This window comes from Crotalus tigris, unplaced genomic scaffold (assembly GCF_016545835.1).
Source record: "Crotalus tigris isolate CLP2741 ecotype Arizona unplaced genomic scaffold, ASM1654583v1 scf7180000019137.2069052, whole genome shotgun sequence".
NCBI classification, from domain to species: domain Eukaryota; kingdom Metazoa; phylum Chordata; class Lepidosauria; order Squamata; family Viperidae; genus Crotalus; species Crotalus tigris.
Window position 1 is genome coordinate 1365597 of NW_024097395.1, and position 12227 is coordinate 1377823.

Here is a 12227-nt window from a genome sequence, read left to right on the forward strand (position 1 = left end):
CCTGAGTCAGCATAGCTGAGTCAGGAATTCTGGGAGTTGAAGTCCATGAGTCATAAAAGAGCCGAGGTTGCCTACCCCTGGTCTAGGACAACATCGTTCGGCTTGAGACCATCTAGCCGGGATCGTCGGCGTCGTCTATGATCCCGGGAAGCCGCTCTAGCAGCGAAGCCTCCGGGATTGTCGCTCACCGGCGCGGAGGATGGCGCTGCTGCCGTTTGTGTTCGAGGACTCGGTCTTCGAAGAGGGAGGCGGGGCGTCCAGGGCCGGCAGCCCCCTTGCTTCCCACTATAGCGCCCGGTGCTGCGAGCCCGAGGTAAAGAGGGCAGGTTCACGGACATTCGTGCCTCCAGACCCACGTGTTGGGGCTGGGGTGTGCGACTGGGTTGGAGGAAGGACATTGCACTCTGCACACGCTCTGGGGCAAGCTGTTCTTCAGCTAGCCCGCAGGAATTAAGGGCAGATGTGGCTGGATTTAATTTAATGTGGAGTGGTGGGGCATTGCCCCGCTTAGATGACCATCCCAATCCTTGCAGACCTGAACAGGCTGAGATTCGGGGCTGTTATTGATGATCAGGCTGAAATCAAAGCAGGTTGCTGGAGGTCAGTGTGGAAAGGAGACCACCAGGAGAGCCGGAGAAGCTCTCAATCCCAGCCATATAAAAGCGAGAGTTCCAGTGGTGTTCTTCAGGGTGCCTTTTCTCTTACTATTAAATGGTTGGTTGCACAGTCAGCCAAATACTTAGACCTGGAATAGGTAGATGCTGTTTGATGATATTAAAAGTGTCCTTTGCAGGATGGAAGCTGTTCCTAGTAAGGCCGCCTTTTGCAATTGATTGGTGGGGATTTTTTCAATGCTGATGGTGTTCAAGTGGTGCTCCAGTTGTTTTGGGATTGCATCCATGGCACTTATTGCTATTGGCACTATCTTTGCTTTCTTTTGTCACAGTTCTTCTACTTCTGTCTGCAGGTCCTTGCATTTTGTTGCCTTCTCCAGTTCTTTCTCTTCTCTTCTGCTGCCTCTAGGTATCGCGATGTCCTCTAGCCAGAATTTTTTTAGCTTTCTTATCAACAGGTGTTAAGCATGGGATACTACATCATAATATTTTTTTTCTGTCATTTTTATATTTTGTGTGTATGTGTGTAAGTAAAAATAACTGAAGGCAGTGAACACACCTAACTGTCCTGCCTCCTGTTTTCCCCACTACAACAGGCCTCTGAGATGGGCTGGGATGAAAGTGACTGTCCAAAGTCACCCAACCAGCTTTTGTGCCTAAGGGAAGACTAGAACACACAAATTGGCTTTCGATGTCAAATCTGTGATCTCCTGGTGGTGTCCTCTCTGGGCTATAACCTCCGACTGTCAATGGTGTCACTAGAACAGTGGTTCTCAACCTTTCTAATGCTGTGACCCCATAATACAGTTCCCCGTGTTGTGGTGACCCCCAGGGGTGTGGCCAAGTGGGTGTGGCCACCAATAAGAGGGAGTAGGACAGCTAGGGAAAAGGGAAAAAAATGGCGGACAGCATGATTTGGCGACCCCCGTGAAATGGTCGTTCGACCCCAAATGGGGTCCCGACCCACAGGTTGAGAACCACTGCACTAGAAGTTAAATTCCACTCAAAGCCTTTACCTTTCTTTATGGTGGAAGGAAGAAATGGGATGGAAGAGAAAACCTGTTAGGGCACTTCGGTTGTCTGGCCAAGTTGGAAGTTCCTGTATGGTCACTTCCTGAATTCAGGGAGGTTCCAACCAAATTCTTTGGGGGGGGGGGGTTTGTCATTGATCTGGAGGAAATTGTAGGAACTAATAATAAAGCATCCCTGAGTGTTTAAGAGAGACTATGTAAAATTTGGTTTAAACTTTACAGTGTATGATACTGGTATTCCTCTGTAGTAATGCAACAAAATGTCTCCCCCCTCTTCCTCTTGACAGTGGTTTTGTGAACAGGTAGATTGCCAGGATGATCTTGAAAGGATCAACATAAAAAAGTTCAGAGGAGATCTGGCCTATAAGCAACAAGAATTTCAGGTATTTTCATGCTTGCGCTGTATTGATTCACACACACACACACAAACACACACACACACACACACCTACCTACCTACCTACCTACCTACCTTCTGGAAAGGCCAGACACTATTTGGGAAGTAGATTAATAATCCAGTTCTAGGAAAAAAAGCCTTTTTGAGTTGGAGGGAACTTAAAAACCAAGAAAATATCCATGTGATGCTCATGTTTACTTTTAATCACATACAATGATGTGTGATGATGTTGAATAATTTGGCACAATTCACTACCCACTCAGACTTTTGGAGTTACATTAAAATTTGATAAAATCTAATTTCAGAAGGCTCTTCAGGAATATTCCAGTTGCCTTGCCCTTGTGCCTTCCAGTAATACTGCCATGAGAAGAGATTTGAAAGAGAGCCAGGCCCGCTGTTTAGCTCATCTGGGGAAACATGAGGAAGCCTTGAGAATTGCGGAAAACCTGGTTGGTATTTTTCCAAGTGACTTTTCTCTTTATAGATCAGCTTGGATCCTCAACGTATACATGTCAGTATATCTGGGGCTATTTTTTTCCATGCCTGTCATCTTCCATTCGATTCTTTTTTGAGTTTCTTTTTAACTTAAAAAAGGCTATCAGCAAAAAAGGCTATCTGCAAAAAAAGCAAAAGGGGAGCAAATAAATTTAAATAAATAAGAGAAACTAGCATGCTGTCAAGTAAGTGCTATCATTAAGCACTTACTTAATCTCTGTTTTCAGGAATGCTTCTGGGCCCACGTGTACACTGGAGACATTCTTGGAAAATAAAAAAAAATGTTAGAATGATATTACCTCAGTTTTTATATGGGAGTATGTCCCTCTGTCCAGAAAAAAATAAATAAAGTAAAGGTGAAAGTCGAGGGAGGGAGGTAAAACATTTTGAAATGGCAACATTTTGTGCTTGAAACACAAGCACAAAGTTTGAAAGAAAGGTTATTCTGGCCTCCAAAAGATTTTGGAATACTTTTGATATTCAGTCTGTTCTGAACTCTCAGAGTATTTCAAATTCACCAATTTCCCTTCTGATGAATGGACCTTTTGTGCCTGGCTAGAGCTATTAGGGCAGCCATTTCAGGAAGCATCCTTCAGTATCATTGCAGATATGTGCTTTATTCTTGAAAGCTGGTGCAATGTACAGGTAGTCCTCAGCTTACAACTGTTCATGTAGTGACCATTCAAAGTTACAACAACACTGAAAAAAATGACTTGTGACTCTTTTTCACACTTACAACCATTGCAGCAACTCCACAGCCATGTGATCAAAACTTGAAAGCTTGGCAACATGTATTTATGACCGTTGCAGTGTCCTGGGGTCATGTGATCACCTTTTGTGACCTGACAGACAAAGCCAATGGGCAAGACAGATTCACTTAACAACCGTGTTACTAACTTAACAACTGCAGCGATCCACTTAACAACTATGGCAAGAAAGGTCGTAAAATGGAGCAAAACTTATTTAACAACTGTCTTGCTTAGCAATAGAAATTTTGAACTCAGTTGCAGTCGTAAGTCCAGGACTACCTATAATGGGTAAATTGCACTGGAAAGACTAAAATTCTAGTCCAGCCTTAGGCATGGAAACCACTTGGGTCTCTTTTGGCCAGTCACTCTCACCTCCAATCCACCACACAGGGCTGTGGTTGCCAGGGAAAATGGGAGGACAGGGTGCTATGAATACCACTTTGCTCTCTTGGCAGAAAGGAAGGGTAATAAATAAATGTTGGGGATTCAGCATTCTTGTCTGTCAGCTTTCTGCTGTTTTTTTCTATTTTAACTTCTGCAAAATCAATCAGCCAGTCAATCCATTGCCACTGTATTGGGAGACCATCTAAACAGAAAGAAAAATGCACTGAATAGCATGCCGTACAATAAAATGTACCAGCTGGGTGGTTTCTAGAATGTATTGTGAATTAAATTTTTAGATTGCCATTTTAGTAGATTGTGGATTTGTTTTATTGGGGAAAGTATATTTTGTCATTTCCAGAGTTTAGGTGTAAGAAGACGTTGGCACTGTGTTTTTCAAGCTTTCAGATGTCTGGACTTCAACTCCCAGAATACCCCAGCAGCTAGGGAATTCTGGGAGTTGAAGTCAAACATCTTAGTTAACAAGGTTACGAAACACCACGTTAGAGCATTAACTCTTATTCACCCTTCACTCCTTTTTCTTTGTTTCTAGAGAAATGGGGCAACAAATACCGACCATGTAACAGCCGTACTTAATCTGCAGTATGCCATTTATCGCCTTCTGGAGGATATTGAGAGCATAATTGGATGCTTACAACAATTGATCTTGTTGCACCCATTTCATCCGCAGACTTGGAATTTGCTTGCTGAAGCTTACATGAGTTTGTTGCAATTTCCGCCTTCTTTGTCAGCAAGAGAAGCCAGTATGTCACAAAGTGATGGCTTAATTGCAGGCAGTTGCCTCCGGGTAGCATCAGAAGAGGTCAGCTTTGTGTGTCATCAGACACAGAGCCAGAGGAAGGATGATCTTTTGTTGTGTACTGTCCACCCAAATGACAGCTTTGGATCTTGTGTGGAATACCAAAGTGTGCAGAGACCTGTTTGTATGCTGGGAAATTCAGGGACACAACCCACAGTGAAGAGAGCTTCCTTAGGGGAGCGAAGATTGAACAATATTTGTATTTATGCATGTGCCTCCTTTGTTAGAGCCAGGTACGGTATTTTCTTTTCAATCAATCAGAATAGAGCTGGAAGGGATCTTCAAGGTCTTCTAGTCCAACCCCTTGCTCAAGCAGGAGACCTTATACCATTTCAGACAAGTGACTGTCCAATCTCTTCTTAAAAGCCTCCAGTGATGAAGAAACCACAACTGCTGATGGGAAGCTGTTCCACTGGTTAATTGTCCTCACTGTTAGGAAATTTCTCCTTAGTTCTAGTTGCTTCTCTCCTTGATTAGTTTCCATTCATTGCTTCTTGTCCTGGCTTTTTTTTTTTTAATTGAAAATTTTTTATAAATTTTTACAGAGAAACAAAAAAATAACAATACAACAACAGCATAAGCAAGAAACTAAACAAAACAAAACAAAACAACCCTTCCCCTACCCCCCCCCAGAATACCCACTCCCTCCCCCCCCCCCGGAGCTTCCCAGAGCAGAATATAGGCTTAGTTAAGAAAAATTAAAAAAGTTATATATATAAAAAAAGAAAGAATATAACACTAAGATATATATATATATATATATATATATATATATATATATATATATATATATATATATATATAAAAAAAGTTATGAAAAAGCTAAATGGTATTTTTTTATATCCAATTTAAATTGTATAAACTTTATCCATTTATCCCAAACAGCAAGAAATTTCTCTTGCGATTGTTCTTTTAAAAAAGCCGAAATCTTTGCCATTTCCGCCAAATAAGACACTTTAAGAAACCATTCCTGCAAAGTGGGCAAAGATTCCTTCTTCCAATATTGTGCTACTAACAGCCTTGCGGCTGTGATTTTGATGCTTTGAAAAATAAGTTGACCCCCTCTTCTTTGTGGCAGCCCCTCAAATACTGGAATATTGGTATTATGTCACCCCCAATCCTTCTTTTCTCTAGACTGGCCATTCCCAAATCCTGCAACTGTTCTTCATCTGTTTTTGCCTCTTTAATCATCATAGTTGCTCTTCTTTGCATTTTTTTCCAAAGTCTCAACATCTTTTTTGTAATGTGGTCAAAACTGGATGTGGTATTCCAGGTGTGGCCTGACTAAGGCTTTATAAAGTGGTAGTAATACTTCATGTGATTTTGATTTTATGTGTCTGTTTATACAACCAAGAATTGTATTAGTTTTTTTTGACTGCTGCCGCATCCAATCCTTATTTGCATTTAACGTACAGGTAGGTCTCAACTTACAACCATTCATTTAACAACCGTTCATAGTTGGAACAGTGGTGGAAAAAGTGACATATAACTGTCCCTGTGGTCATGTGATCAGACTTTGGGCACTTGGGAACAGGCATAAACAGGTAGTCCTCAACTTACAACAGTTCATTTAGTGACTGTTGAAAGTTTCAACTGCACTGAAAAAAGTGACTTATGACCATTTTTACATTTACGACCATTGTAGCATTCTCCACAGTAGCGTGATAAAAATACAGACGCTTGGCAACTGACTCATACTTACGACAGTTGCAGTGTCCCGGAGCCATGTGATCCCCTTTTGCAACTTTCTGACAAGCAAAGTCAATGGGGAGGCCAGGTTCACTTAACAACCATGTTATAACATAACAACTGCAGCGATTCACTTAACTCTGCCTTTAACTGTTCATTTTTCTCTTTTGTTTCTAGGCTTTTGCTTCAGCTTATGCAGTTGACTCAGTCTTCTTTCGCTTTAGAGAATAACCTGAGAACACAACAGGACATTGAAGACAAAATTAGATTTTTTGAATTGGAGGCAGATAGCTTGTCCTTAATGACTGAGGTCAGTCACAATTCAGCAAGGGTTGTGTAAACATTCGCTGTTAAGTATGAATTGTGAATTAAGAAATAACATCCAATAATTTGCAGCTAGGTGCTTTACTATTTTTTTTCCCATTAGCCTTTCAGAAGTATAACAGCTGATGGTGATAATCATGTAAAGGAATGCCTGTTCAAAAATGTCAGGATGTGGGTAGTTGCAAGCTATCTTAGGGGTCATCTCCTCTGTCACTCCAATACAATAGGAATTCTGCAGTTAAAGGATTAATTAAAACATTTTTGTCTGCTTAAGATAGTTCTCGGCTTAACATTTGTTTAGTGACCATTGAAACTCTGCCCATTAATGCGCCTTGCAGATGTCATCTTGACTTTCGTGACCACATCTATGAATACTTTTTCTGCTCCAAACAGTAGCCGTCCCACCCCAAAGGCTAGCTCCGGAAACTCTTAACTAATTTTACTTACTGAGCCAACCAAATCTAAAAGTGAAAGGAGTCTCTGACTTTGAGAAGATGTGTTTCACCTAGGGCAGTGTTTCCCAAACTTGACAATTTTAAGGCATGAGGACTTCAACTCCCAGAATTCCACAGCCAGCGTTGCTGGCTGTGGAATTCTGGGAGTTGAAGTCCACATGCCTTAAAATTGTCAAGTTTGGGAAACACTGACCTAGGGCAGGGGTAGGCAACTTTGGCTCTTTTATGACTCGTGGACTTCAACTCCCAGAATTCCTGAGCCAGCATGGCTCAGCTTGGAAACCTCTCCCTTTCCCCTCAGCATGGCTGGCTCAGGAATTCTGGGAGTTGAAGTCCACGAGTCATAAAAGAGCCAAGGTTGCCTACCCCTGACCTAGGCCATTGCCCTAAAGTTGCATTCCTGGATGGGATTTCACCATCCTGTTTAGGAGAAAACTCACCCCATCTCAGAAGGACGAGCTGCATTGGGGGGGGGAAAAAACAAGCATTTATAGTACTTGACTTACAACCATTTGTTTAGCGAACATTTGAAATTACAACAGCCCTGATAAAAGTGACTTACGACTGTTTTTCACACTTATGACTGTTGCATCATCCCCATGGTCATGTGACCAAAATCAGGACGCTTAGCAACTGGCATGTGTTTATGTCTGTTGTAGTGCCATGGGATCATGAGATCACTTTTGTGACCGTCTGATAAGGAAAGTCAATGGGAAAGGCAGATTCCCTTGACAACCGTGTTTGCTAACTTAACAACTGCAGCGATTCACTTCACAGCTGTGGCAAGAAAGGTCATAAAATGGGGCGAATCTCACTTAACAACTGTCTCACTTAGCAGCAGAAATGTTGGGCTCAAGTCGAGGAACATCTGTATTTGCAGTTAAGTCTGAATGCTTTTTAAGCTACTGTAAAACTGAAACTTGTGTTTCCCGCATTTTCTCGTAGGTTATGGGAGAAGATCTTGTTCCGGAAAAGCTGAAAGGAGACGCTCAGGAAGAGGTTAAATGCCTCTCTTCAGCAGCCTTACCATCCATCAGGACTGCATCCACCGTGGAGTTTGAAAGAAAATGGTTCCAGAAACTCAAAGATTGCTCTTCTCACATGGACTGTCCGACGTAACACCCAAAATGGCTGCACCGAAGTGCTTCTTCAGTATTTCAGTTCTGTTTAACTCATCTGTTGCAAGCCCTTGTGTGGAAGCAGCTTAAAGGTCTCCACAATGGGCCACCTGTCTTTTAACAGAATAACAGAAGGGACCTTGGAGATCTTCTAGTCCAGAAGTGTCAAACACAAGGCCCGTGGGTTAGGATTAGAGTTAGGGTTATTGAGCTGGACACCCCGTTCTAGTCCAGCCCCCTGCTCAAACAGGAAAAACCCTATACCATTCCAGACAAGTGGTTCAGCTTTCCAAGAGAACATATGAACAGGAACTCAGCCCTTCCATTGTATCTCTGTGCATATTGGAGTGTTTTTACCATTGGGAAGAATGAGCCATTTCATTTGAAAAGCACTTTAACATCTGGCCCTTCTTATGCCTGTTTTTGCCAGCTGTGGTGCCATCACTGTTTCTCTATAGACCTTGCCCATCCTTCCTCCCCATCTTTTAATTGAGGCTCGGTAATTGGATCTTGACAGTATTTTATATCTTTTAGGTTTTGCATAGTTTTTATCTGTTTAAGATTGTAAGCTGCCCAGTTACCCTGTGGATGGATGGATGGATGGATGGATGGATAGATAGATTAGAGAGAGAGACACACACACACACAGACAGACAGACAGACAGATAGATTCTGTTCAATAGACTTTTAATTCACCATTCAAAAAACGTTAAGTCAACAGAGAACAAGAATTTTTGCACATTATTACTACTTTGGAAATGATACATTAATATTTTGAATGAATAAAAGTGTAAAAACAGTTGACTTGAGAGGGTGGGGCAGGGTGCCCCTGAGCAGTTAGCTCTGCGGGTAACTTAAGTTTAATCCATATAAGTAGTCCTCAACAATTCATTTAGTGATAGTTTGAAGTTATACTGACACTGAAAAGAGTGACATGAACATTTTTCATACTAAATGACCGTTGGAGAATCCTAATGGTCACATGATCAAAATTCAGATGCTGTCATAAAATGCAGTCATGTAACTGCAGGATGCTGCAAATTGCTGAATGTTTGAATTTTGGTCACTTGAGCGCAAAGGGGGCCTTACTGTCAGAATTTTGGATTCAGGGCATAAGTCCCCTTTTTGGGTCAGTTGCAATCTTGAAGAGTCACTAAGTGACTGATCATAAGTCAAGGACTACTTGTATATACACACACCGGCACACAAAAACACAAACAAACCCTTTCTAAGTAATTTAAGGGAGACTTTATTGAGAAATCAGCTTAAGATTGGTGCCTCTAGTATATAACAATCTTATCCTCAAATTTGATTTGAAAAGCTAAATAATATACTTGTAATATTGTCTTCCAAATTTTAATACCAATAAAATATTTTTCCATCCCTTTTTAGTCTCAATATTCTAAGCTATTTGTACAACCAAATGTTAACAATTTCTAATCATATTATGCAAATATCAATGGACAGAACAATACCAGCTACTAAGATTTATAACCATAATAAAAAGGGAAGGAAAAGCATTAAAAAATGCCATCTTTTGTCTTTTACTGATTTGACTGCAATTTATTTCTTTGATGGTTGTGAGTCACGCAGAATTTCTGGAACTTGGGCAAGATACACGTTTAATTTAAAAACATCATCATCATGACAAAAGGCAGATACTCTGGTCTTCGTTCACAGGGCTGGTATATGCGGGGTGACCACTAGAGGGCAGCAGAGGGCTGGAGTCCTCTAACGGCTGCCCTCTAGCGGGCATCTAACATTGTGCTGCCTATTGTTTGTTGCCTGGTCGATCCTTGCTTGCCTTTCAAACCCAGCCGAAGTAGTCAAATTGCCGTCCCTCGTTGCCCTGGCTCACCGCTCCCTCGGTGGTCTAGACCTGGACACAATATGCAACCCTTTACCCACCCGCATTCCTTTCATTGCATTTTTCTCCCGAGGGGGTGGAGAACGTGGGAACGGTTTGTTGGGAGGGCGGGAGAGGCGGAAATCTTACCTACCTCCCATCCATTCATTCCGGGGCTGTTTCTCACCGACGCAACTTATTTCTCTACAGAGGAGAAATTTTACTTTCCTGCTTGATACTTAAATACGTTAAGCCTGTGGAAGATGCGATTCTCCCCCCCTTTTTTAGTTAAGGAATTAGGACGTCGCTTCTGCAGAGTTTTCCTCTTTATCAGGAGATTTTCTACCTTTCTCTACATGCGCCTCGTTAGCGCAGTAGGCAGCGCGTCAGTCTCATAATCTGAAGGTCGTGAGTTCGAGCCTCACACGGGGCAATGCAGCTTTTTCGGCCCGAGAAGAAATTAAAATAACCACTCATTGGACCCTAGGTAAGGAGACCCCTGGTGCCATCCCAACGACCTTATATTTCGAGTGCAAGCGCCTAAACCAACTTCCGGGAGATGGCAGAATTGGGCAGAAATGGCTTTTTGCCTCTGCCAACTAAGAATTTAATCCATACTTAAGTATATTTCTTACACATTTACTTCTGTGCACACGTGCACTTGCACTACATTTTTCTTTTGTTAAAAAAAAGATATTCTGGCATTTATTTTAGGAACTAACATTTGGATTTGCTGTAACTTAGATTGCTTTTCCTTCAAACAGGTTTGTGATTTTCAGCCAAAGTGCCAGATATTTTTTTTTTTAAAAAAAATGTCCCTATCTTTTATCACAGCAGTCTTTGGATCTTTTATTTTAGATAAGATAGCCTTTATTGTCATTTTTTAACTGTGGGCACACTGGCGCACATTAAAAATGAAATTCTGTTGTCTGCTCTCAAAAGTATACACATACACAACACATTTTATTCAAAAGATATATGCAGAAATCCTTTGATGTTTTCTTAAGCAAAAAAAAAAACGTGACAAATGAATTGAAGCAGTGATTCTCAATCTCAACAATTTTAAGACAGGTGTACTTCAACTCTCATGGCTGACTGAGGCATTCTGGGAGTTGAAGTCCATACATCTTAAAAGGCTTGTAGCTTTCATTCCCAAAGAACACCACACTTGGTTTTTGTGATAGCTAGCCTGCGATGCTAAATGTTGGATAATTTTTAATAAGGTGGATGAAAACTTTCCTTCTAGCCATCTTTAATATTTCAAAATAGGATTCATGTACTAAGATAAGTACATGGTGCATCTTTGGGGTTTCTGGAGAATGAATGTTGTCACTAGGCCCATAAATCCTGGCTTCTGGGATTCACAAATGGCAGCCATTTCAGGTGTGAACGACACTGGAAGCCAGATGCCTCTTAGGGGATGGGCCCTGTGCAGTGGTAGCATTCAAATATGTGGAACAACCAGTTCTCTGTATGGATGCTGCTTCCGGAAGTCTATTCTGGGCCTGGGCAACAAAAAATTAGCTATCTGCCAAAGTGGTGCGAACTGGCTGAATCCCACCACTGGCCCTGTGTACTTATTATCCACAATGTTGATCAGAACTGTACAATCACAGCACAATCAAGAGGTTTAGTAGACAAATCCTTTCACAAGGCTACAGTTTGCAGTTGTGACATCCCTCAGAATGGCTGCCCAGCTTTCTCTCGGTCAAAGAACTCTTCCATTGCGATTTTTCTATTTAGGATACAGCAACCAAAATGGATGCCCACCAGGGGATAGCATTGACCAACCTTGGGGGCTTCTGAAGTTAAGTAGGGCCAGGCTGGGCTGGCATTTGGGTGGGAGACCAATGTAGAGCTGTTGGTTTCACTGTGAGGCTGAAACAAAAAAAAAAAAAGCATCATAGAGCAGACGTCTTCTGGGTTATGGCCAAAGTAATGACCTGGATGTGTCAAAATGATCTCCAAGGAGGCTTTATTGGCCTGGGGTCAGTATGATTGCAAGTGGTCAGGTTCAGGCTGCCACTAGAAACCTAAACTAAAGATGATCTTTGGAATGGATTTCAGAGGGCTTATTCAACAATGCACAAGTGCAAATGCAACAAGCAATTGTCTCCTAGAAATGCTTGAAATCAAGTCTATTTCCAAGCTCAAGTAGATGTACAACAGGTATGCCAACATGCAGCAATTTTTCCCCAATGTGTCACTCTCCAAACATTACTCCTGGCATCTCCTCGTCTGAACTTCCTTTGCTAAATCACGTCTGTAAAATCCTAATGATCCTTTTGTATTAAGCATTCAGGGTTTA

The 12227-nt window shown here is 41.7% G+C and overlaps 1 protein-coding gene and 1 non-coding gene across 3 annotated transcripts; both read left to right on the top strand.

Moving 5' to 3' along the window:
• The first annotated feature begins 77 nt into the window (after positions 1-77).
• On the top strand, positions 78-9620 carry LOC120315462 (uncharacterized protein C8orf76-like). 2 transcript variants are annotated; one of them, XM_039359812.1, is made up of 6 exons: positions 78-313; positions 1933-2028; positions 2348-2491; positions 4221-4720; positions 6354-6486; positions 7901-9620. In XM_039359812.1, exons 1-6 carry the CDS (start codon positions 200-202, stop codon positions 8072-8074), a joined length of 1161 nt encoding a protein of 386 aa, XP_039215746.1. In that variant the 5' UTR covers positions 78-199; the 3' UTR covers positions 8075-9620. The 2 variants fall into 2 exon arrangements, with proteins under 2 accessions (XP_039215746.1, XP_039215747.1); XM_039359813.1 differs by lacking the exon at positions 1933-2028.
• A 659-nt stretch (positions 9621-10279) lies between these two features.
• TRNAM-CAU lies at positions 10280-10352 on the top strand. Its single transcript has one exon. It is a non-coding gene; the product is annotated as a tRNA-Met (tRNA).
• The last annotated feature ends 1875 nt before the right edge of the window (positions 10353-12227 follow it).

What these genes read in the sequence shown, in the direction of transcription:
- LOC120315462 (XM_039359812.1), top strand. Translation starts at nt 200, where the DNA reads ATGGCGCTGCTGCCGTTTGTGTTCGAGGACTCGGTCTTCGAAGAGGGA. An exon ending in ATAAGCAACAAGAATTTCAG is followed by an intron (nt 2,029 to 2,347) that starts GTATTTTCATGC and finishes ATCTAATTTCAG; the next exon opens with AAGGCTCTTCAGGAATATTC. An exon ending in TGAGAATTGCGGAAAACCTG is followed by an intron (nt 2,492 to 4,220) that starts GTTGGTATTTTT and finishes CTTTGTTTCTAG; the next exon opens with AGAAATGGGGCAACAAATAC.